This window comes from Lichenostomus cassidix, chromosome 2 (assembly GCF_008360975.1).
Source record: "Lichenostomus cassidix isolate B80296 chromosome 2, HeHo_3.0, whole genome shotgun sequence".
Taxonomy (NCBI): Eukaryota; Metazoa; Chordata; class Aves; order Passeriformes; family Meliphagidae; genus Lichenostomus; species Lichenostomus cassidix.
This window is the reverse complement of record NC_139482.1, coordinates 54149985-54177410: the sequence shown is the minus strand read 5'-3', so window position 1 is coordinate 54177410 and position 27426 is coordinate 54149985. Positions and strand designations below refer to the sequence as shown.

The 27426-nt window shown below is 38.6% G+C and overlaps 1 protein-coding gene across 3 annotated transcripts in view; it reads right to left on the bottom strand.

The window, feature by feature from the left end:
- AMPH (amphiphysin) overlaps positions 1-27426 on the bottom strand; it is a 133466-nt gene that overhangs the window by 71935 nt on the left and 34105 nt on the right. For all 3 annotated transcript variants that reach the window (XM_085051600.1, XM_085051598.1, XM_085051601.1), the window contains exon 2: positions 2875-2955. In XM_085051600.1, the coding sequence (XP_084907726.1) occupies positions 2875-2955 (81 nt within the window). The remainder of the gene's footprint in view (positions 1-2874; positions 2956-27426) is intronic.

The window sequence follows — 27426 nt, the reverse complement described above, 5'->3', positions numbered from 1 at the left end:
GATACCACCTCAGGAACTGCTGGGGAGCCAAGTGGTTCCAGTACAGCAGGGTTTCACTGGTGGGAAACATCCTAGTCTGAGTAACATGATAAGTCCCTCCCCAAATTATGTAAATCCCCCTGGCTGTAACCTAACCCCTGACTCCATCCCTCCCCTCTCCCCATTGGTTGTGGTGTTCCCCCCGCCTCCTCTCCCCTGACCCCAGGTGATCCCTATATCTAGGGACATGTGGGGTTCTTCCTCCTCTTTCACCCTGGAACCCTCTGGAATAAACATCTGGAATATCCAGCTGATTGAGCCTCTGGATTCTTTGTCTCTGGTAACACATGAGCTATCCGGCTCTCTGGGTGAGTGAGAATCTGTGCCTTACACTGGCATGGGTGTGAGAAGGGTCTTTCTGTACAGCACCAGAGCAGTGCTGGCTGGAGTGATCTCTCAATAGCCTTAGAGACACTTTCAGTAAACGCAGAGGCCTGTTTCTACCCCTCCTCCCCCCCTGATATAATGGCCTTGCTGGGTCAGTGACCACCAAGGAGAAAAGTAATCCTGGCAGGAACTGAAAAAGATGGGACAGCCTCTGTCAGGGGTAGTTCTGCTTGCAAGACTCCTGAATGGCCCACATCAACAGTTTGGTGAATGTCAGGACAGAGATAATCCCTCCAAGACAATCTACCAGATTACCTTTTTATACTTTATTATCTATAATTTAACCTTTCTTTATCTAAAGCCTCTAGAGTTGCAGAATGAACTTGAAAGTAGGACTGAACATAAACCAAGAAGAGATGCCTGCCTAGGTTCACAGAAGACAGCAGTTCTGCATGGCATTAATCAGTAAGAGTGATAATTCAGATGCCAATTGTAATTCTTCATACCTTTGCAATGATAATAAATTGTAGACCAAAGCATGGAGAAAACTTGAAAAATTTAAGCTATTTATATGCTTCTTATTGGTGAACATGGCAGGAACAGTGCTTTTGCAACATTTCCCCTTGTATTTGAAGAATTGTGCACAACAGAACTCCTTGAAGGCACAGTAAGCATGTGTGACTAGTTCAGTATATATACAGTCTCTCTCATTTGGTGTGTCAGTGAACACAGCCTAATCTGCATGTGCCTGTCATGATAGTTGTAGTAGTTCCCCGTGCAATCAATTCTCCTACACAATTCCTTCTCTGGCTGGTCCCAGGTCACATTCTCATCTAGATTTAGCATCATGCAGTTCCTGCAGAGTCCTTTACAGTATTACTTTCTCTGTAAGTAGAAAGAGGAAATAAAAAGAAAGTAATGTTATGATCCTCCTTAGCCCTAAGCAAGACTTTCAGCTTAAAATCGCCATTACAGAAAAGTCTTGGTAAAGGACAGAAAAAACCCAATACTTGAGACATCAATTTCCTTCAAAGGATTTTTTTTCTTTCCCCTCTTTTATTTGTCTCAGAATTCTGAAATAAAAGAAAAAAATCCCACAAATTCTGTTTCTTCATGGGGATGCTCCATTTGCTCCTACACCAAAAAAACCCCCTCACAGATGTACCTTATCTCTAGAAACACAGTTGCTAGCTGTGCAAATAGCTGGGATATGGACAGCAATGATTAGCAACAACATCAGATAATCAAGAAGTCAAGTCAAGAAGACTTGGAAAAGTGGAAGGGGAAGAAAAGGAAAAATATAACATCTCTGTGGGGTTTCAAAGCTTCTACAAGCCTATTAAATCCCACCATCTTCCTGACCTCAAGAAATATGGGGAAGGAACTACCCTTCTCAGAGAAACAGATTCTTTTACTTCCCAGTATTTTTCTCTTTGGTGAAGAGTAAAGCTCAGTAGCTCTTTAAACCTCCCTCTTTTCTACACTGAGAGAAGGAAATAAAGACTAAGTGACAATAAGATGAAAAAGAGTTAATAAGCATTCCAGCAGTCTGGACGCAGGGTTTGTGGCTGCACAGAAAGCAGAAAAGTCCATGTGGTAGAACAGGACTGATTCAGAGCAGAAATTGCATGAGCCAAATTTTACATTGTGTAAAATGTGTGGGACTAGTTCTCATGCTCCAGTACCTTTCTATAGAAGCTCTAAATAACAGCTCACAAAGACACCAGATACTTCAGCTCATACTTATGTAACAAGACTGTTTTCTTGGTGGTATTACCACAGCTCATGGGAGGCATTACTTTGTACTAGAAGGGTACTGTATAATAAATTGCAATTTATTGCAATTGCATCTCAGAGCCAAAAAGTCTGTCCAGCAAAGCAACATTCTAACTTGGGGTTAGAATTTAGGATTGCATTGGGAGTAGATTATAAACACTTTGGAGCACCTTTGCTTTCCTGTGTTGTGTTTATAATACTAAGAGTAATTGAGCATTGCTCCCTAGCTGTGCTTCATCAGCACTGCAACCATAGACCCCAGCACCCACAGGAAGCTTTACAACACAATATACAGTCTGACTCTATTAATCTACTAAATTCTGATAAAACCAGTCTTATTGTATAGCACTGATGAAAGTAATCCACAAAACAAAACCAAGGAAATATTTCTCTTCTTTGTGAGAAGGCAACCACTAAGCTGCATTTAGTTGGGGTTGGGTTCTATTCTCAATTACTGGTGAAAATGTGCTGTCACTCTGATCTCAAGTGGTTTAAGCATGATGATGTTACATATGAGTACAATATGTCCTTTTATTTTCAGCCCAAATTTTAGCCCTCTGCATGCACAAATGCAACTGTTATCTCTGTTTAAAAATAGCAGAACAAAATCTTGCACCCACCAAAAAAAGAAAAACATCTCACCTGTTCCCCTGCAACACCTTCTTCAAAATCAGCAAGTTAAATACATTGCATTCTTAAGACACAATTAAAGAAACTGGAAAAGTAACTGACCTCTTGCCGTTTGAAATTTTGAACATATTCTTCAAACTGTTCGTCTTTGGTTTCATCTGCTTTTCCTAGTTTTTGAAGTACCTATAGTGAAAGGAAAAAGGAATAATTTAATATCTATGACACAAACCAAAAATACTGCTACTTTCAACAATTCTGTTCTTGCAGTTAGGCGTAAATAGCATTTTACTTTTGGGGGTTTTTCGTGCACTACAATTTCCAAAGTTCACACAAGAAACTATTTTGTCAAAATAAAAAAGGATAAAAGCAGGAGTATGGTGTGTATGTTTGTGTGTGTGTGTATGTGTGGGTATGTGTGTGGAAATATACTTCCAAGTATGGAGTCCCTGGGTGAATGTTGCTTGTTTTTTTTTTAGTGAACTAACTTTTCTTTTAGCAAAAAATCCCATAGTTTCAAAGCAAGGAAGAATGAGAGAATTTTGCTGGCACTACAAGCTGTCCTTCAGTTCAGACAAAGAAAGAAAAAAACTCATTAGGTTTTTCTTCTCATTACATCCAACAGTATTAGCATTATTCTTATCTGCGTGATTTTCAACATAAAGTCAAAGAAAATAAAGAACTGTGAGTCTGATGCTTATTTAAAACTTGGTGGTCATTTTACTCCCCTCATTAATTCACAAGTGGTCTGTCATCCACTAGATAATAAGTATGTTACAATAATTCAGCACTAAGGGCTATTCAATCAGCAATCTCAAAAGTAATTTGACACAGCTACACTTTATGCTGTGTTTAACCACAATAAATGCATTCTATTATTAAATCGCATTGCTATCCATTCATTATAATATTGAAGACTTAAACATATCTGCACATTGGCTTCACCCTGCTTGTAAAGCAATCCCCAAATCTTTATTTGATTTGAAATCCCAGATTCCAAATCTGGGAATGAACCATCTCAGAGATTGATGTTCAGATTGCTATCCCATTATAAATCAATCAAACTATCTATTTGCACAGTTAATAACAAAACCAAACAAATTAAACCAAAACCAAAATGAAACCCAGAAGCCCCACAAAATGGAAACAGTAGCGATTAACAGATACTGTGAATAAACATATAAACATTACCACCTATTCTTCTCAAAATGAAGAATTTACAGTTCCAGTACTACCATATTCTTTCTCTGACCACCTTCCTCTCCCAAGCCCAGCCAGCCTCACAGCAAAAAATCAGGCTGTACAAAGGGGTGGTGAGCATTGCTACAGTAGAAACCAGAGGTCAAGATGATCATGCAGGTGAGGCAATGCTACCTGTGGACATGGCATGTGAAATATCAAGGAAGTTTTGACGTAATTACCTCAGAAAGACAGAAAGGATGATACCAAAGAAGAAAAAAAGATGTAGACTAGCCTTTTGCTGCCAATTGCTATGTTCATTTTCTGGCACACGTGGGCATTTTGGGTTGCTTTTAAGAGAGCTGCCCACTCTCAAAAAACTCATATACCCTCATCACCAACTAATAAAATATTAGTAAGTATAACAGAGAATTTTACAGAGTAATCATTTAATTTAACATTTTGAATCATCACAGGCCTTCACATCACTCCTTGTCACCAATGAGCCAAACAGTCTGCCCCAAACTGTGGCATGGCTTTGATCTGAACCTGGGGGCCTTCTGAAAATCCACCAGTTCCCAGTTCCTTTTCAAAGAGGTGGCTGCCAGGTAAGCCTCCTGACCATGGCAATACATTCAAAATACTTCTGAAGCAAGAAGCATGTTAACTGTAGTATGAGCAATTCAAAACTCAGATAACAAATTACAGCATCAAAAGTTGTCATGATAGACCTTTTTTTCCCTATCAGTGGCACACATCCATGTTTTCAAATATGCACTCAGGCTCAACAGCACAAGCCTCAGAAGGGAACAACCTTCCATAGCACCTACCGCGGTTTGGGGTTTTTTTATCCTATCTCCAACTTTCCATTTCTATACAGATATTTAGCTGAATTAAAATGCAGTGTTGCAATTTAGCCTCTACGAACACCAATCCTAATACAGATAATTTATAACATAGTTTCTCAATTTTCCCAATCCAAATCAGAACTATAAATATGTCATATGGTTGGATATAAAAGTTCCAAGCCAGAGGCTTGGCATTAGCTAAAGTAACTTACCCTCGTGGAAGTCCTGCAGCTCATGCCTTGTACATAGGTAATTAGGGTTCACCTACTCTTTTGCTGAAAGCAATCCTAATCCCATCCCCACAAAGCCAGAAAATAAACCAGAAAATAAACTATTTCTCACACATTCTTTTAGATCCCACCCATATTACTCCATGGACTAATGAATGTGTAGCTCAGCCTTTTATAACCAATCTAATTGTAATCACAAGTTTACCATTGGTAGCCTACACAGAAAAGTGGCCAGGCTGAAGTATGTAGAAAATGACCAACCCTTCTGCACTTGTTTGTGCACTTCTGTCTCCGAAGTCTCTTGTCAACAGAAGTCTATAGTTTATAGTTTATTTTTGCTCAGTTAGGTCAGCATCTATAGGGTGTTTTTGGGGTAGGGTTAAGGCCAGATGAAGGCTTGTCTGCCCTACTCTAACTCCACCCCCACCTCATGGACAGACTGAAATAAATTTTAAATACATTTTGCATCTTGTTCCATGGAATACCTGGGTTAGAGTCAGGGTTTGGTCTATGGCTAGAGTTAGGAAAAGGCAAGTAGACCATTACTAGCACTAGGTTTAGAACAAGAGAAAATAGACTTGAAACACACAGGTTATTGGAAAGCATCTGATGGTTCTTAATGGTAAAATGAAGGCTGTGCTTAGGAGCAGCAAGTGCCTAGCTTCCCCCATATGCCTCAGTTTGACTACCGTTCTAGATAAGGATTAGCTTTACTAACAGGAATAGCCCAGTTCGTTAGTGGCCCATGAGGACAGGAGAAGGGTAGATGGATTGTGTTTCACAAAAGCCTTGGAGTGCTCTACAACATGCTAAAGAAAGGAAATCTAGACTGATAAGTGGCTAATATTTTATTAGGTCCATGTGGTAAGTAATCCATATTATGGATTTGAATTCAGGTTATTAAGAAAAAAAAAAAGAGCAGAGAAATCAAAGATGTTGAACATTTGGTGGCCTGTAGGGCTTGAATGAGTCCAGAACTTAGAGAAGGCAGGTGGTTAGCATTTTTTTTCTTAGCATACCCATACAGACAAATAACATTTGAGGTTAGGTTTGAGAACATCTATCAATGTGTATGAACAGTCTGTATCATTTACAGTAAAATAAATTTCAAAAATTAAAGAAACGGACTTGAACTGAATCTCAATATATGTTCTATACTTGAGTTTTTTGTAATCTTCTGAAGACTGTACAAAATAGTTGAACATATTCACCATCTTAAAAGCCAGGATAAAAGATACCTTGTTTCATACAATTAAACTAAATCAGCTACCACTAAGCTTCCTCTTAAAATGACATAAAAAGATTTTAAAAATAGTATCTAAAATGAGTATCAGTGTTGACCCAGCATGTTGCTAAGAATATATGAACTAAACAGTTAAGTCCAATTAGAATTGAGAATGAAATAAAAGCTAATTTTGATGCAATGGTAAACTTAGATACTGTCAAGTAAATACATGTAGAGGGATTGTCAGGCAATGTGGTACTGACATTACATGGCAGATTCTACACTGACATAAAATTTGAGTGACAACATCAAGAATGTCTGATGTATTTTATAAATGTCATCAAGGTTATTTCCATTTGGAGATGCTGCATCTTCAATAAAACTTGAAGAAGACATGAGACTAATTCGTCTTTAGTCTTCTAAGTGCCTTTATCTACCATATAATACATTCAGTTTTATCAGGATCTTGAATTCAAATGAGCAATTTTAGAATGAATATAATGTGAATGTTATTTGGTGCTTGCAATGTACCAAAGAAAGGAAACTAATATAATAAAATAAACTTCAGATTAGTTTAAGAAAGCTTGATTACACTGACAACTCTTGTCTTGGGGCAAGAATGACAGTGTTATGCTAGCTACTGAGACTACCACCCTGACAGGCCCAGCCATCCTCTCCTAAAAATGTTCTCAAAACTATTCAAGGGAAGAAAAAAATTTTAAAAACCCAACAACCCTGAAACTGATTCTCTGAGGTAAGCTGTGGTCACTCAGGAGCTGCCTCAAGAGCAGCTCAGTGTCCTGCAGAGCAGCAGCAGAGTGGACGGGAATCGACCTCATCAGACATCCCAACATGCATCATCCCCAGTCACACATCAGTATTCTTAAAGAACAACCAACATGTTCAAAACCACTCAGGGTGGGAAGGTATGACTGCTCACACAGGGCTACCCAGGAGAAGACTTTATCAGAAATTCACAGGACCGTTAAAATACTGAAAAAATTGACCTATTCTAACTTGCCTAAGGTAACACAATTTAGGGTTATAACAGAATAAGTGCTGTGTGTAAAGCAAAACAAACACTCATGAGAGTTTAAAACTATTGTCATGGACTCCCTGTCCAAAATTTTTTGAGAACAGTAAAGTGCTCTGTATCTCAAGAAATGCAAACTCATCCATTTATAACACTGTTCCACAATACTTTTACAACACCATTCCACAACATTTTTTGTACCTAATACCCTACTCTTCTACAATCTGTAAAAGAAATACTAGGGCTGCATGACTAATGTGTGCCATTTTCCAAAGGAGTTTCAAGATGGTACTTCGGGACAGAAACTGACTAAAATGAAAGCAAACCATTTAGGAGTTGTTAATTTAGGTAATTTTAGAGTTACCCTTATGCAAAACGTCATATGGATATCAGCAAATGCTCACAAAATTTAAAGAAGTATTTGGCCAATATATAATAGAAGCTTTGAAAGAAGCTTCTTCTGATACACAACAATGCTTATCTGAGATAAAAAAAGAGAAACACAATGGGTGTTCAAAGTAAATGTGACTGTATTTTAACTTAACCATGAAGTAGTATATGTCAGTTCATAAAGCAAACATACATGGCCCCAGGCTTACCAGAGCCTGACAGTAATTCCTCCCACCAAAATAAATCCACACAAGCACCTCCATGTTTAAAAAGAAAAAATTTTTTCATGTGATGGGATGCTATACAAAGCATCCAATACCACAAAATCATTTCAAAGTGTCAAAGTAGAAAGGTTAAGAATGGTCCATAATATCCAGCTGGTATTTGAGAAGTGTAGGAGCAAAGTTTAAGAAACCAGTTTCTTCCAGAAATAAAAGCTAGCTAGGAAGACAACAAATAAAAGTATAAAGCCTGGTATAGAATTAATTTCAAAACTTATATACTAACTCTTACTAAAAAATGACAGCAGGGTGTTAAGTACAAGAAACAAAATGCTCAAGTCATTGAAGCCACACAAGATTCCCACCTCTTCACTGTTAGCATATGGGTTGCTGAAGTGAAAACAGAGGGAAAATCATTACAAGGATGCTCCTTAGTTGTTCTGCAAAGAAGGGCAGGAAGAGACAGTGCAGTGGATTAGAGATATGTAAGTATAAGTCTTATGGACCTATTTGTTTAGTCCACCTAATAGAAAGTGTCCTCTCCAAAGAGGTGACATTCATATCTAACAACTCAAGATCTACTTGGGTGGCATTTAATAGCAAACCAAATCCTTTTCTGTCATGATGTCAAAGTGTATAGTCTTCTCCTGCCTCCATTTCACTTCAGCACTGAAATCTCAAAATATGATCAGAAAAAGAAGATGGGCAATCAGATATTTTCCAATATTGTTACATTGCAGGATTAAAAATTATATTGATTTTCATAATTAGAAAAATAATAAATATAAGATTTTTTTTTAAACTGTTTATTTTTTCTCTAATGCTGAACACACAGAGTAAGTACAAATTACCATTTTATGACAGAGTTAAGATTCCTGTGTGTGAAATAGCAGTGTACTGCTCAGTTTCAATTCTGCTATAAATATTTTGATCTCAGCATAGCTCTAGTGTAAGAGGCTCAATCACTTCTCTTTTCTAAGCAGGTACTGAATTTCATACTTTCCATGCTATATAGTCGTACACTTTCGAAGAACTCAGCCTTGCCCTTGTACTCCTGCTGCTATTCCACCACTGCATTCCTGCAGAAACACCAGCTGACTGCGACAAATGTTTGCTTGTCCTAGGTTACAATATAGATGTATTACAATATAGATGTATTTAAGTATTCTATTACCACCAGCTGTGGGCCGTTAGCTGTTATCACCTGACCCACCCCGGATGACAGACAATGGGCCATGAAGGACCCACCACATGACTCATGGACTTATCCTATTGTAAGATGCTCTGCCTAGGAGGGAGGAGCCAAGCATTCCCACCTGGATATAACCTGGCCTTGGAACTACCTGAGCATAAACCCCCATGATAATCTACATTCTCTTAATCAAAATTGCTAGAGGAAATGCAGCCTGCATGACAAAAGTGAACATTTTGTGATGAGAGATGACTATACTACCCTTTCTGCAAATCACAGAATCTAATTGTTCATCATTGCCCAGCTAATGTAAAAATGCTCTAAAGAGATTCACAAAATAAAAAAGATTATGATTGTTTTCAGAACGAAGCCACAGACTTCTACCTTAGTCCTTGGTCATTTGGCTATAACCAGAAAGTACTTTACAGAGGACACTGACCTGCATACTGCAGTGTATCACAGTATGTAGGCAAACCTTTTCTCACCTTTTTTTTTTGTTTGTTTTTTTGTTTTTTGCAACATCCAGCAAATTTCATTGACTGGAAGTATGCACCCTTGCAAAATTTAAGACAACAGCAGGTGGTTACTGTTCTAAGTAACCTATAAGTGTGCTAAGTAAGCTATAAGTGTGACTCTAAGAGGCCCAGCAGTAAAACTCAGCTGGGCAGTAGAAATACAAGGAAACTGAAGGATGAGCTTTCAAGTTTACAAAGGTCTCATTTTGCTTATGAAAAGGGAAGGAATACTATTAGCTATGTCAGTGTACTGCTAGAGACTTCTATTTTTTGCTTAGCAGCTTCACAAGACTTAATGCTATGGGGCTCTTCCACATGATAAGGTGGCTTATCAGACATTCCCTGTCTGTATTCTGAAAGGTGCTTATCCCCAGTGGATGTGAAAACCTGGCACAGCTTCAAAAAATAAAGAAGCTATTCCCTAGATGGTGTGACTCTGTGTGAGACTAGCCAATATGACAGAGGTAAAGATGCTGGAATAGTCATGGCAAGTGATTTTCATAGAATGTAGCTTAAACAGGAAAACAAAATGGAAAGAAACAATAAACAACATAGATCAACATATATACAGAAAAAGAGTGAGAAATCAAAGAAAGAATTATGAGAGAATAGGGACCAAGCTAAAAACAAAGAATCAACTTAGAGAAACCATGGGTTTGATTCCTTTGCCTCCCCATAATCATCTCAGATCACAAAGGATGTCTCAAACACCTCTGTGGAGGTGGCAAACGTGACATAGGATGGCAGCTTGAAGCAATGCAGAATACAACTCAAGCAGCCTATGTGTGGGCTGATGAACTGAACTATTAATAGCATAGCAACACCTACGATCCTCAAACTTTTGAGTTTTCTGTTTCCTTACAGAATTGTTTAATAACAGTTCATTTTTCGCTCACTTTACCATTGGGCAAAAAAGGTACAGGAAAGGCAAGTAACTTCTACACCAAGTTCAGAGAATGTTAATACTAAGCCAACATCTGATTATTCTAGATCAGCATCTTAACCTCTGGGCCATCCTGTGAATAGAGTACAGAAATCTGCTGTGTTCAGCGTGTCTGCACTAAAGCTATACTGAAGAGAAGAAATGAGACAAAGAGACATCTCAAAGAATGGAAAAGGCAATCTCTTTGCCCTTCTTTGGCCATTGCTCCTCTCATACTTCTTGAAAAGATTGATTACTTCTTTTGATTGAACAAGGTCTAAATTTAACTGCCTGAACAATTAGCAATGATATCTTTGGCTGAAGTTTTATGTCCTTTACTGCATCCTAAATAAAACAAAACATTACTCTGCTGAATTAAAAAAAAAAATCCTGTCCTCTGTTATTTCTGCCTGTACTTACTCATGTAGCTGAAAAGCACCTGGATAGCTTTCTAATAGTGACCAGTTTGTCTCAGCCTTCTTGAAACTAGCTGTGCACTCAGGTTCACACCCTCCTCATTACTTCTTATTTCCCTCCCTCTTACCAGTTCATCCACTTTCTTACTACCCTTTGGTTTGTCCTCTATCCTTACTGTTTAGCAGACACTTTCCTTAAAACTGTTCCCTCCAAAAAACATCAGCAATAGATGAAATACGGTATTTAGTGTCTTGATAGAGATTTGTTCATGTGACAACTTGATTTACATGATCTTCTAATATCTCTCGGGCTGCAAGCTTTTCAAAAGAAGAGATTATCTGGCCCTCTGCCCTTTATTGCACTGAAGACAAGGGGACCAGTCTCTCAACTTTTTTGCAGATTCTACCAAAAAACTATTATTAATAATTTAATTTCTGATGTCTATATTTACCTGGTGACCAGCTAGTTCTTTTGCTCTCTCTTTACTTGATACTCCTAGTCCTTAAGAATGAGGAAAAAAAAGGCCTAAGCAGCCAAAAACTTTATGGAAAATCTTTCTTCCACAATATTTCCAAGTAATAAAAAGCACAGAATCAAATACAAAGCAATTGCCATTGACAAAACTTCAATTTTAAACTATTCAAATTGAACTTGGATTGTTATTTAAAAATTGAGTAATTGACAATATGGAACTTCTTAAAAATTAGCTTTTGAGATCTTGTCAAAGGAACATTAAAATCACATAGAAAAACATTTAGCATAAAAATCTTTCTAAGCTGGAAGCAGCCACAACACAATAAACAATTCAGTCTCCTGTACAGAACAGCCACTAAAGCTCATTCTTGCAGACAAGTAAACTAAGATAATTTATCATACCAAAGTCCTCAGCAGGGATCCCTAACAGACAATATGTGAATTATAAATTGAAAAGCTTTTTTTGTGATCAAAGAAAGAGAGATATTGAATATAAATTTCTAATTTCTCTGTAGCTACTACAGTTTCATTTCTTAACCAAACATTTAAATTCTACCTGGAAAAAGACAACTTTGTTCTTCACAGACTGTTTACAGACTGTCTCTCTGGATTTATCACAGCAAATATGCTGCTGGCACTCCAGAAAAAAGAAAAACAACAAAAAAGCCACATTCAAACAAAAAGCTTTTCAGTCACATGGCCAAATGTAAAGATCTCATTCAATATAGACCTTGAAGTGCATATGCATTCTCCCACTGTCTAGTTCCATAGGATACATATAGCAGAGTCTTGTTCATTCAGCTTTAATGATACGATTTTAGTGGATCACAGAATTTAAGGTAACTAGGCTTTAGTTTTCAATAGTGATGCTTTTCAGGCTACTTCCCCTTATATTCCCACTGCTGTATGTGATTTTCTCTATTTCTTTTGAATAAAAATTGGTTTATTAATTTTGGTTTATTGGTTTTTTGGTTTGGTTTATTTGGTTTATTTATAATTGGTTTATTAATTTTTAAATTAATTTTGGCATTAAGTAGATAAAGAGCATTAGTGGCAAAAGATGTCCTTTCAGTAGAATGATATGAAGTTGGTAAGTCTCATTTGATAGCATTATAGGTATCTCTAGGTTGCTTCTCATCACAGAAGTCAGGCAGAGGTAATTTGTGAATGACAGCAAATCCTTCAATGTAGAAGAAGAACCAGATAAAAGCTTTTAAAGAAATTGTCAGAGTTGCTGGGAAGAAAAAAAATTATAAAAGACATGTTTTGATTTGATAAAATACATTTTTCTAATGATTGCTTGTGAGATTGTAATCCACATCCTTAAACAAAAAATTATACTTACACAGTAACTGTGTAGAGATGATGCCAAATAGAGACAAGATTAGAGCCATTCATGACATGGCTAATTAATGAAGCTTACTTTTTTCTCATCTCTCAGTGTCAAAGAGCTAACAGTTGAAATTATTTTCCTTACACTTACATCACTATATCTACAAGACAGGCTACCAGTATTTTTGTGTCTTATCAGTTTTGCTTCTAAATTAATCCATATGCTCAATGTAGCAATGCAGATGCCTAATCTTGACTGCCTCCTCAGTCTGGTCTGTGACATTTCCACAGATACTTCTTGGAAAGGAATTGGCTGAGGCTAGAAGAAGACACCCGCATTTGATCCAATATGCACTGAGGGTGTAGATGCTGCCCACATTGAGGCTCCTTCATGTCCAGCAAAGATGGGATTTCTCTCTGCAGACTCAGGTCAACCTACATTACAGAACTGATATAATGGTGCCCTGAGGAAACAAAACTAGAAGTTTCTAGCATGGTTTGGCAGCTTGCCAGCAAAATATTTCACCATCTGTTAAGACAATCTCATGTCATGCCACACATAGCAAGGCAGTACATGAAGATAACTTTGTCTAGTTCTTTGCAAAACATTTTGCAGATTGATGCTCATCTGTGGAGGAATTTACTGTTTCTTCACAGATCATGAAAATATTGCACACTTGTGGCTAGCACAGACCTCTCCCGTGAGAATTCTTTTCTCTCTTCTTCCTGTGTTTTACAAACAAAGATAAAATTTGGATGTTATTAAAAACAGTGTCTTGAGATTTGGACGGTTCAGGCCTGGCCAATCTGCCTAGGGGGAGGTTTCGAACTGACCAATCTGGGTGAACTTTAAAAAGTCTATATAAGTTGGAATTAAATAATGAAATACACTCTTTTATGCCACACGGAGAACCGGGTCTTCTTTCTCTGCTAGCGGCTCAACAGCGACACACACTAAGTATCAGTGATGTGTCTGACATGGCAACAGTTGCTGAGGAGGTACTTTTCACTACCAGGATGCTCCAAACCTCCCTCCTCTCTCCTCATCTTGAGAAAGACAGTGATACTGATGTAACACTTCCAGGGAAATTCATTCTTCTCTAGACTGAATGAAATTTTTTTTTTTTTTTAATTGAGCTCCCAAAAGTATGAAAATGTAGATAGAGAATATCAACTTGGTTCAGCAAATCTAAAAACTTGGTAAATATTTGAAACCAGCCAGGTCTTTCTTTTTTAAAAATAGCTTTGTCAGAATTTATTGATCCAAAACAGATTTATTTCAGACTTATTGGGAGAATTTGTGAAGGCATAATCTCCTCAGAGTCACAAATCTTCTAAGATAATCTCTATAAAGAAAAAATTAAACTAGCATAATATGGCTAGTATTATGTGCTAATCAGATATTTCTGAAGAAAGCTACCCTATTTCCTTCTCATTGCATAATTCCAGAATTATTCAGCATTTTTTAATTACTGAAGGTCAAAACTTGTAACATTAAAGTATTCTAAGTCTGCTCAGCTAACGTATATTTCTGTTTTTCTTGTTAAGTGCTATTAAGGATCAGCTTGCCTGTTCTTAGGAGTTATGTGTATTATTTCTTCATGCTCACTCCAGGACTTGGCCTTTTAGTGAAAGGGCTATCGAAAAGCAAAAAAAAAAAAAAAAGTGATGCTGTGAGATCACCAAGGACTACCAGCGTGCAGAGTACAGGTAGAGTTCTTTTCAGAGAAGTTTTTTCTTTGCTGAGGAAACATGAGTCCCCTTCTACTCAATGTGCTGCTGTGAAAACAAACCATTTAAGAGCTCTCCAACAGTGACACTTTCCAGGCAAAAGATGTCCAGAAAAGGAGTCTATCTGCAATGATGGAAAAGAAATGATAGGAGGAACACTATTTTACTTGCAAGAGAAATAATGCTCTTCTGAGGATACTGTTCATCTGGAGCAACATTCTAAAGCCTTTTAATGGTCCTTATTAAGACAAACAGCAAGTCAGAAGAATATATCACAGTGAGAGCAAGATTAATAAAGAGAAAAATTCAGGTTGTAGACAAAAAAACATTTTAATACAGAAAGAGGATAAGGACAGGTAAGAAAAACCTCCCATTGTAGTCAAGTTTTCTAATGTTCAACTTTTTTCTTGGTTTTTCTCTAGACTCTTTCCAGCTTCTCTTTTAATAATATGACTAGAACCACTCGATATATTTTAAAATTGGTGGTAAAAAGAAAAGTGTTAAGCACAAAAAATCAGCTAACATGTCAAAATGGATCAGAAAATGATCTTACCTGAAAAAGAGATTAAACTACAGCAGTTTGATATTCAGGACTAAATCCTATGAAAAAAAACCACTGCACATTTCTTATCAAAAAGTTACACATTGCTCAGTGTCTTGTTATGTTTGGACCTCAAGTGTACAGTCAGTATAAACACTCCTATCCACCATGATCACAACAGTAAATAACTATCATCCAAGCACCTTTAAAAATCATTTCAGGATTGGACTATAACAGCTTACTTTCTAGGAGGAGAAAACTGAGGCACAGGAATTGATTAAGCAGCTGTGCCAGCCTAAAATTAATCTTGCAATAAGCCAAAAGGACAGCATTAATCTGAATACATGCATCAACACTATGCCTAAACAACTGTTGAGCAACATAAAGAACTAAACAAGCACATATAACAGAGTACAAATAAAATATAAAATGGTCAACATCTCATTTATTTCACTCAAGTAATTGGATTTGTGGATCTGAATGTGTGAGAAAGATGAGCAGGATTAGTTTCTCTATCACTCCCCAAAATAAACTGATACATATGGCAACTATTACTTAATATCATCTATCATACCTACTAAAGCTGTCATATTTCATGTAGCAAAAAGTTAAAATTTAAAGATATTGGTGCAAAAATAACTTAATCAAAGCTTATAGGAAATTGTTCTCCAAGTGTAGACTGATTTTATTTTCTTTTCCTTTGTCCCTGAAACTTTCAGCTGTGTAAAGTAGCTTCTGCAGCAAGTAATTTCTGAACAAAGACATGTATTTAGTGATTTTTATTAAATGCTTTCATAAAAGATGCTTTTCACGTAATGAACTATAATGACTTTAAAAGGCAAGTAGAACTGTAGAAATTTATAAATATAAATTTGAATTCTGGCAGCTAATAAAAGATTAGAAAAGCACCACAGTCATAACATTTTGTTCATTTATATAAATATAAATTAGTTTTTCTAGGAATACGGAAGTACCCCACAGGTACTAAAGAGTGTAAGACGACCACTAGGAACCTTGTGATGTTCTTAGGTAGCTTTAAAAACATACTGGTTTTGTTATTTAAATATTTAGAGACATTGCTTCTGACTAACAAAGGTGTCTTCATGCATTGTAATAGCACAGAAGCTTGTTTAATAACATAACTAAAGTTGCAGGGATAAACTGTCTGTCAGGAGATATTTATCTTGGGTAGCTTCAGGATTCTCCTGACCAAGGAAGATCATAACTTTAATGATGTAAGTCCCTTCAGTCAACAGGATTAATCATGTGGGGGGAAGTATATTAGGGTGTTTAGGCCTTGGCCCATGTGCAGCAGAACCAAAGTCTGCCAGTCTTGTAGGAGGGCTTCTGGAAAATCCAGTCTTACACAGTATATTTTGTAGCATTCACACTCAGAGTGAATATTCTGATTATCTTATGCTGTTTCAAGTTAAGAGGAAAATGAACAACTTTATACAAAAGGAAGAACACTTCCTTCTAAAACCTGCAAAACAAACTGAAAGAAGACCAGTGTAAGTCTACAGTAACACTGTAGAGTGATCTACACTGTGACTGTCCCTCTTTTGCCTGCCTATATGGTAGAGGAAGCTTTCCAGTTTGCACCCCAAAATGTGTTTGGACTACCTCCCTAGAGGTCCCCTTCAGTTTTGATGGAAGCATCACCCTATATAACCAAATAGAATTGCTGTCTTTATCTGGTATTTTACTCTGTTAACCAGGTGCTATGAAGCATAGTATCAAGGCAACTCATGAGAAGTTTGATGAACTGTTTTAAAATGCCAAGGCAATGACAACTATCAAGTCAGTCTCAATTTATCTAAAATATCTGGATGACCAAACTTCAGGCAGCATGGTATATACTACAGTCAAACATTAGATCTGTCCTTTGAAAACCAGCTTTTCACAGCAGAAAGTATTGATGGCTGGCTGCTGAGGAATGCAGAAGAAGGAATGGCTACACAAAGGCTGAAAAGGAAGGAGAGGTACCCTGCTCCATGGTATGCAAACCCATGTGTATCTTCCCATGATGCCAAATTTTTAAAATTTAGGGGAGAACCCCTATATTATAATTATGTATAATTATAGACCTCTTCTTGAGCCAGCTAATAAGAAATACTAATACTTCAGTCTGAGTCTCAGCACATCCCTGTTGCTGAAGAAAATTTTGGTTTCCAGGTTTCCAGTAAAACAGATTATTGTTTTCAGGATCCTCTCATCTACCATAACATTAATGAAATAATCTAATAGAAAGATTTCATGCATTCCACAGCAAAAGGTCCCATAATAGCTGACATCTAGAAGTTGTGGAAGTTGGTCAATAGTTTGCATCTCTTACAATTTATCTCTGAGTATTATGTTACACACTGTAAGATGCAGTCTATTAAATTTTCCCAATGCTGATAAAGCTAAAACAACTGCAGTAGTCTGTGAGGACCATGGGAGGAAAAAACCAAAAAATTGCACCCACATCTCTGAATTTTAGAAACAAAAGTCTTTTAAGGCCTCCCCAGTCCATTGATCAACGGGAACATGGCTTATTCTTTGCCAAATCCTGTTCATGGGAGGAAAAAAGGCCCTCCACGTATGTGCAGTGATATAGTTGCCTACTCTGGAGTCAGTTTACGCCCTTAAGATCATGGATGAGAGATCTCAAAAAGCTGTCAGGCCAGCTCTTTCCCCAGGTGGAAAAGGTGTGAAGTTGTTAGTGTTGGATTGGATTTTCTCAAATTGACTAATCCCTGCCTTGCTCCTGAAATGAAATTATTGCATTATTGCATTTATTACATTTAAGTTTCTGCAAAGACTATGACTTTTCTTCTCAGCAAAACAACAGGTACTTTAGATAGCTAAAAGTTTGCAATCTTTACAATGGGGTCACCACACTGATTTCCTGTCACAGGAGCAGTTTAATATTAAACAGTCACCTTTTCTACTTTACTGCAAGTCCCTGTTCTAGATCAAGCTGTTAGGACCACCCCTGCTCTGACCATGCATGTGGGATGACCTCTGTAAACACAAGGCTATAAACATGCAAGGACCGAAATGCTGCAATGGATGGTTATAAGCTCTTACGAGCAGACAGGCAAGGAAGGAGAGGAAGGTGGTGGCTCTGGACATTAGGGAGAGTTTTGACTGGATAGAGTTGCAGTCGCTCTTGCGGAGCTATCCGCTTGGGGCACACCATCTGACAGTGAGGCACTGGAGGAGCCTTGGGAGCTGGAGGACTTCTAACTTGTGGTGACTGTTTAGATCACTCCCAAGATCCTCTGAGCCTTGAAATATTAATATGCACCTTAAGTGTGCCTGGTTGGTTTCCTGCCTCTCCTCCTCCCCTGTCCTTATATGGTTGAGTTCCCGAATCTTCAGCTTTGTTCTGTTTATGAGTTGTTCCTCATTGGTTCAGTCTTATGTTCCTCCCTCCTCCAAGCTGAGTTCATTGGTTAAAGGTTCTGTATGTCCTTCTTTCCTGCAATCCTACTGGCCTGCGTGCCAAAACTCCTCCCCTGCATGTGCCCCTTATAACCCCCTGCACAGCCTTGCTCTTGGCTCTTTGGTCAAAGCCTTCAGCCTGCTTTCCTCCCCTCATCTCTCCACCGCTCCACCCTTCAATAAACTCCCTGAAGTCCTCATTTAAGAGCCTGCATCTCTTTGTCCGTCATGTAAGTGCCTTCCCCTGCAGCGCTTCCCCGAGAAGCTCTGTGCCACCTGCAGCCAGCACTCTGCAAGGTGTGCAAGGACCAAGGTCTGTGAACCAGAGCCCTTCCACAGGATAAAGCTCAAGGATAGTGAGGGTAATATTGAGTGTCCATGGGTAAGAATCAGAAAGAATCCAGCAAGGCAGACATCCTGATGGGAGTCTGTTATAGACCACCCAACCAGGATGAAGAGGCAGATGAAGCATTTTATAAACAGCTGGCTGAAGTTTCACTAACATGACCCCCTAGTTCTTTTGGGAAGTTGCAGAAGGTTCCTGGAATGTGTGGAAGATAACCTCCTGGCACAGCCTGGTAAGTCAGCCTAACAAGGGGTGGTGCTCTGCTAGACCAGAGAAGATGGCTGGTGACTGATGTCGTGGTTGAAGGTCTCTTGGGCACAGTGACCATGAAATGATAGTCTTCAGTTCTCAGAGAAGTAAGGAAGGGGGTCATCAAAATCTCTGTCTTGGTCTTCCAGAGGGTGGACTTCAGCCTGTTCAGGGTACTGGTTCAGAGGTTCACCAGTGAAACAGCCTTTAAAAACAAAGAGATCCAGGAAGGTTGGACATACTTTAAGAAGGAAATTGTGGAGGTGCAGGAGCAAACCATCTCTATGTGCTAAAAGGCAAGCTCTCACGTAAAACTGGTCTGCCTGAACAGGAAGCTTTTGCCAGAACTCAGGAAAAAAAAAGATAATTTATCACAAGAAATGGCAGGCAAGTCACAAAGAGTACAAGGATGTCATCAGGTCATGCAGAGAGGAAATTAGAAAGGAGAATGCTCAGTTAGAACTCAATCTGGCCACTGCTGTGAAAAATAATAAAAAGTGGGTTTTTTTTAATGCATTAATAACAAAATGATGGCCAAGGAAAATCTTCAAGTGTTACTGGATCCAAAGCTGGGCACTTAATGCTTCCTTTGACTCTGTCTTCAACAGAAAGATGGGGTATCAACCAGCTCCTTGAGCTGGTAGACAGGGACAGGGAGCAGAGTAGACCCCCTGTAATCCCAGAAGAATTAGTGAAGTGACCTTATGTGCTACCTAGACACTCACAAGTCTACAGGGCTGGAGGAAATCCACCTGAAGATACTGAAGGAGATGACAGATACTGAAGAGCTTGCCAAGACACTCTCTACCATTTGTCATCAGTCCTGGCTAACCAGGGAAGTTCCAGATGATTGGAGGTTAACCAATGTGATGCCCACCTACACCAAGAGTTGGAAGGAGGATCCAGGGAACTACAGGCCCATCAGCCTGACCTTGGTGTCTGGGAAGGTTATGGAACAGATCTTCAGTGGACCACAATGCATATGCAGGACAACCAGGGGATCAGGCCCACTTAGCACAGGTGTAGGAAAGGCAGGTCCTGCCTGACCAACCTGATCTCCATTTGTAACCAGGTAACTTGCCTGGTGGATGAAGTAAAGGGTGTGGATGGACCTGGACTTCAGCGAAGCCTTTGATACTGTCTCCCACAACATTCTGCTGGAAAAGCTGGCAGCCTGAGGCTTGGACAGGTGCACACTTTGCTGGGTTAAGAAGTGGCTGGATGGCCAGGCCCAGAAAGTGGTGGAGAATGGTGCTACATCCAGATGGCAGCTGGTCATTAGTGGAGCTCCTGAAGGCTCAGTATTCAGACCAATTCTGTTTAATATCTTTATCAGTTATTTGGATGATGGGATTGAGTAGCACCCTCAGTAAGTTCGCAGAGTTGGGCAGGAGTGTTGATCTACCGATCTGCAGAGGGACCTGGACAGGCTGGATAGATGGGCTGAATCCAGTGATATGAAGCTCAACAAGGCCAAGTGCCAGGTCCTGCACTCTTGTCGCTGTTGAGCAGCTAGCAGAGTAATGAAGGCACCAGTTCTCAGTGGCAAGAAGGAATGACCTTTATTGTTTTGATTTCATCACATATATAGAGTTCTCAAAAGTCACCCAGATTGGTCAGTCAGAAGCCTTCCCCCAGGCCTGATTGGCCAGGCCTGCACTGTCAAAGTTCTGGGACACTGTTCCAACAACATCCAAACTTTATCTTTATTTATAAAACACAAGAAAATTTCTCATGGGAAAAACCTGTGCTAGCCACACACTCTGGCCAAAACAAGCCCCCACAGCATTACAGGCTGGGGACAGAGTGGCTGGAAAGCTGCCCAGAGGGAAAGGCCTTGGGCGTTGCTGGTTGACAGCAACTGAACATGAGCTAGCAGAGTGCCCAGATGTCCAAGGAGGCCAATGGCATCCTGGCCTGTATCAGAAAGTCTGGCCAGCAGGACCAGGGCAGTGATTGTCCCCCTGTACTCAGCACTGGAAAGGCTGCACTTCGAGTACTGTGTCCAGTTCTGGGCCTCTCACTTCAAGAAAGATATTGAGGTCCTGGAGAAAGTCCACAGAAAGTAAATGGAGCTGATGAAGGGTCTAGAGAGAAAGTCGTATGAGGAGCGGCTGAGGGAGCTGGGGTTATTTAGCCTGGAGAAAAGGAGACTGACACTTCCTTTTACAATGCTAAGAACTCCATTCGTACTGAAATCTGAACTATGGCACTAAGGAAATGTAACTTCATCAAGTACCACACAAAAGCCTCTTCTGACTCCACTAATAAATTAGAATGTGGGAAAAGCTTTATTTAATACAGCTGAAGGAATCAGCTGTTTGTTAGTAAGTCCAATTTTAAAGATGTAATTTCCTAATTCTCAATGATAATCCCAGAGCTAAGAGACAGAAACCTTACATTGACTCATGATCAAATCTGTTGTGATATAAAACACATTAAAATCTGATGCTTCTTTTAGATTTTATGCTGCTGAGAGATAAAGCTTTAGGACAAGACTTTTATATCAGTACTCCAGGTCTATTTATGCTCCCCTACCGTAATTTCAATGTGACTCACACTAATATAGCCCATGTAATGCTCTTGACTGCTATGATTCCTATAGGCCTGCAAGCAAATCAATGAAAATAAGGGCAGGTGATTATGTGAAATATTCCTAAACCATGACAGTATTAAGGCAACTTAAGATGCAAACATGCCCCCTAAAGGAAAGGTTGCCTGAATAATGACACTATTCCTTTGAACTTAGTCCTTGCCAAGTTATCCCCATGCTCCTCTTTATAAAAACCCAGTGCTCTACATCAAAAGCTCATAGAATGCAAAGTAATAACAGGACAGAGCTATTACGCATAGCTTTGCGTCTTTTCATAACCTTAATTGTTTTATTTTCCTTGGGAGAGGAATTTTATGAACAAGATACCTACTAAGATTGATAACTACAATGCAAATTCTGGATGCTGCAAGAAATCAGCTGCTCAGCAGATGCCATTGCTTCCCCAAATTCAAATTAATCTCAGCACCTCAGCAGGTTATTAGGAGGCCATCAGAGATGTCTTCCTATAAAAGCAGAGAAGCTAAATCTTGTTAATCTCAGGTATTGTTCACAGCATATTTTTCACAACACTAAGAATAAAATAGTTCAAGTAGTTCTGTTCTACCTTTACTAACTTTGTCCTTTCTTCTCTTCCTGCCCTCAGCCACTGTCAGTACTACTACGGACTGTGATACATTTGCCAGATTCTTCAAAAGAAAGCTGCATTTCAGTAGTGCTTAAAATGGTGTCTGCCTAAAACACTGCAGTCCTCACAGATGGTGAAACAATATAAATGCAATGCTGGTGATTAATATAAAACTGTGTAATTAAGTGCAAGTCACTGTGGTTAACAGTGCTACAAATATGAGTCCTAATGCTTTCTCTTCCCATAACTAACTAATCCGTTTCTAAAGCTGCTCTGAATTTAGGATGAGATGACATTATTTAAGACTAGTTTTTCAGATTCAGAGTACCATGTTGATACAGAATTTCTTAATCTAATCTTCAGCTACTTACACTTTTGTTTCAGAATAAATATGCGTCTGTGAATGCCTGAAGCTCTCTCTCAGTGTCACAAGTGCAGAACTCTGGGAAAATCACTGTACAGGGATTACAACACTGGTCTAAATATAAACATGCCAGGGTCATTTTGGGAAAGGAAAAAATAGACTGTTTTACCACAGTGATACTGTGGTAATACTCCTTATGAATATGGATAAGGAATATTTTTCATTACCAACTATGAAAGCAGCATTTGAAAGTATACGAAATCTATTAAAAATTGCAGATCAGAACAAGAATTTCTCAATCCCTGGAAAAAAACAGGGAAGAATCCTCCTTGAGTGTTCAGAAATCATATAAATAGACAGACATGTACTGCTTGAAGCAATATCCTTCTAAAATGCAATTATCCTTAACAGAAGTCAAGCTTGATCAACCACAAAGCTGCACTTTATTTCATATAACCACCTTCCTACATCCATCAGGCTCTCCACATAGAGAAAACACAGACAGTTTCACTAAAAGGTTACACTGCTGCTGCAGGTAGCACTGGACACCACTACGGGCTTGTCATTCATATGACGTACGTCAGAGGCAGCTTTGCTGAGCACAAATTGCAGTGGACTCAGCGTCTTATGTAACAGCATCAAGTGACCTTCCCATTGCTACCTGCTCCTCCTCACCCCCCTGAGTAGGAGCCCTCATCACAGCACCCACAGTCAAGCATTAGTAGCCCAAATCCATAGAAAGAAGCAGTGGAATGCAGACCAGAAATACCAATGCCTTCTGCCTTCCCCTCCCCATTTTACCTTTTTTTTTTTTTTGCTTCTTTTGAGAAATGTGGAGATAAGAACAATTTACTGCAGAATTTGGGTTACAAAATAAAGCACTCTACATCCAGAGCATCTAGACTAAATTACCTGTCTCAGAGTCAGCCTAAGCCCAGTCCCCCAGATGGGCTCTTTCTCAAGAGAAACAGCTCTTGTGCTATCCTACATCCTGTAGGATGGCTCTTGTGCTGTTCAGGAGCAGTTGGGAAGTGCTGGGCCTATTCCAGTATATGATAATCCCTAGGAAATCTGCTAGTCTCTGCTCAGAGCAGATTTTTCCAACAATCCCATACCTCTTATTCCTATTAATTAATTCCCACTCTACAATATTATGCTTTGGAGTTCTTGTCAATATATACCCTTTCAGAAGGAAAAAAAATAGTTAAGAATATTTTTTTTCATAGTAGTGAGTCTGTCTGCTCTAATAAAGAACAAAACCAAACAAAACAAAAGAACCCAACCCAAACCAAAAAAGAAAACAGAAAAAACCCTCTGAGGAATACTGTTTAAACTTAAAAGAAGTTTTACCCCAGCAAATGCATTTCTAGCATAGAGGGGACCCCGCAAAACTTCACCTCCATGCCAGGACAACTTGGAAAGTCATCTCTATTACATTTAAGGGACATCAGAAGGGAATCAATCAAGTAATCAAAGAGATTAGGACTATGAATAGAATTATGCTGACATGGTAGTTTAGAGAAGAATTTGAAGCAGCAGCAGGGGAATCTACCCTGTTACCTTGTACAGGATAGAAAGTCCAGAAAGTAGTGGAGAGATTACTGCACAAGTGAAAGAATGAAATATGTTTTCCGCAACATGCCATAAAATGTTGAGCTTTAACTTTCCATCACTTTCCCCTATCTAACTTCTCTCCAAACAACTATACAATCACTGTCAGATAATTTTAACGCAATTATTTCTGCTGTGAGCAGATTTTACATTATAAAAAGATGCCAACAGAGTAAAGACAGCAACAGAAAGAGATGAGGACCGAAACATAATTAGACACTTACATGGCCACAGTTCAGTGACCTAAAGTTGAGTTGCATTAATAAATATTTAGACATTAAACTGCAAGGTATCTTAATTTCTAGTTATGGACAGAAAAATTTCACCTGCAGATAAACTGGAACTCTTTACCCTGTCCGAAAAGGTATAACATCTTTTGCCATTTTTCTGTGTCACAAGGTAAATTATCCTCAAAAGGATTTTTCTATCAGTTTTAATTCAGAACATACTGCAGTAAGACTTACTGTAGATAACCAGCCATGAAGAAAGTGAATAGTCTGTGAACAGAGATTTTTAACAAGGTTTAATCTGAAATAACAGAGCCATTCTAAACACTCCCTTCAAGAAACTTATTCTTTGAGGAATTTTCTTCCCTCTTCCCCATATAATTCCAAATCACAAATCTGGAAACTCATACACAATAGTTCAAATAGTTTCAAACAGTTGAGGAACCTTAGCAATAGCTGTGATATGAAAGGTAATGAACATTCAACTCTTCAGAGTTCACTTTGTACATTGCCTAACTTTAAGGAAATAGATATTCCTCAAGAGAGTCAAGGCATGTCCATATCAGGAGAATACATTGTATCCTATACATAGCATGGGACGGCAGGAAAAACTCTAGCTTGCCCCTTGTCCAACAGCACTGTCATTTATTCCAAGCTTGCAGGACCTAGATCTTCTTTCGTAGCCAGAGTTCCTTCTTCTCTTTCTGCAAAGTACTACAGTGTACTATAGATCAGATATAAATATGCTGTTACATATCAAGCAAATCACAGTCCAAAAAACCCCTCAAGCACAAGGATAGAACAACTTCCATTAAGTGAGAGAGACATGATGGACATGGTACTGTCCTGAAGTACCAACTCACACTGCTTTATTACTGTGTTTTAATCTTCTTCTGTGGCATACAGAGAGCTTGATTTTTGTATGCTGCATAAAGAGACCATTACAGTGACATCTACAAATTTTAACTGTAATTTGAGGTGAGAGCTGAGTAATTCAGGGATGAAATTCTTTTGAGAACAACAAATCTGTTCAGTCAACCGATTTCATAGAGTTTAGTAATCTACACAAGAAACTGCACAAGAGTCCATAATTAAGGATAATCAGAATTCCCCTATTCAAGGACAGGTATTATTATTTTCTTTCCTATCTACAAGGTCTGCATTTTTGAAGTCCACTTTTGTTTAAATTGACCTTTGAGTCAGTAAGTGCAGCTTCCATGTGATTAAAACCCATTATAAAAAAGGACTTCCTTACTTAGGAGAACAATTTCCAATGCCATTCAAGAAGTGTGTCTAATGTTGGCCTTTAAAACACAATTATTATACCTCATTTTGTTAGAATTATTGTGCCAATAGGAAACTGCATTTTATTTTACATTAAAATTCCCCATAGACTTCAAAACATAAATTCTGGTTGAAAAGTCTATTTTATCATCGATTAATATGACAGCAAGAATTTAATTCCTACATTTTGGGTTGTGTATATGAAGATATTAGATCAGGAAAGTTTTTGTGCTTTGTTTTGCTGTTTGGTTTTGTCTTTTTTTAAATTGTAAATTGAGACAGTTTACCCTTGAGAAGTGTGGTGAAAGACTTTACCATTTCTAGAATTTATTTCTTGTCCAGATTAGTTCAAATTTATGAGCTTTCCATGTGTAGAGCGAAAAAAGCAGATACAGGAGAGTTACTGGAAAACTGAAAACACATCTAGGCATACAAGAAACCTCTAATATGTATTCTCAACATTTACTAGGCAATTTACAGGACTGCGCTTGTAGCCCGCAGGTCAGAAGGGTCTTCTGATACATCTGTAGTGGCTGAACCAGTATCGAAACGGTGTATCTTAATTTTCTTTATCTTTTCCTGAGAGATCAGATACACACTTCCCAGCTGATAATATAGTCTGTGACAGGAAGATGTTGCTACTTTTGTAAGTCAAATGTACTCTTGAAAAAGAAATTTTATTGGACTGAAGCATCAGCTCAGTTGTTTTTCCTTTCATAAAAATAAGAGGGCTTTTTGTAAATAAGCATTTTTTCACAACCATGCTCACTCAGAGTTTACTGCTCTGGTTCAGCTCCTCTGCACTGAGCTGTTCTGCTGACTCACTGTGTCCCTGGGCAAGGTGAGTCCCCTCACTGCCAGCTTAGGAAAAGGCTGAGTATGGAAATGGAAACAGATTCACTGTCACCACTTGAGGAAGCTGTGGGAAGGAGGATGCTGCCAGGAAGAAAACTTATGAGCAGCTGAGGTTAGCTGGAAGCCCTTGCTGAAGCTTATCTGCATCTTAGTTGTATTTAGATAGCATAGAGGAGCATAAAGATAGACATATATTGAGAGCCTCCATGCATGTAGGCATACTGGTGACCCACAGGACAGAATATTTACACTGACTTTTGTCAAGAACATAAGAGCATTTTCTTCCTGAAAAAAGGTACTGGCTGTACTGCTAGCAACACATAGCATTGCATTTACACTCATCCATTAACTGAGCCCTTGGTTTTCTCATGAAATAAATCCCCAAAACCTGATTTCTGCAGTTGGAAAGACTAGATTGCTGCAGAGAACTACAATCAAAAATTATATCAATTTTTTTTTATTTCTTATAATTTGATATTTCAATTATCCTGCTGTCAAATGTCTAAAGTTGTTTGACTTACAGGATTGGAAGCTGTTGCAGCAAAGGAAGGAGACAGATACAACAGCTTAATGAATACCAGAAGGTTGATCAAAAAGCGTAAGTGTAGGGGTGCACAGAGACATCAGACTTGGGTGAGTTTGTGTAACTTTGCTAGACCAGAAGCTCCATCCTGACTAATGAAATCCCTCTCCAGCTCTGGTGGGCATGCTAACATGGCTATACAGCTCTCAGCTATACAGTTTTGGTATCACTGCACTGAGTTTATTCTACCACACAGGCACACTTGGTTATAAATTTGGTTAAATGCTAGCAATAGAAGCACTTATAGAAAGGACTGGCAATAAAGGCAACCATAACCAGA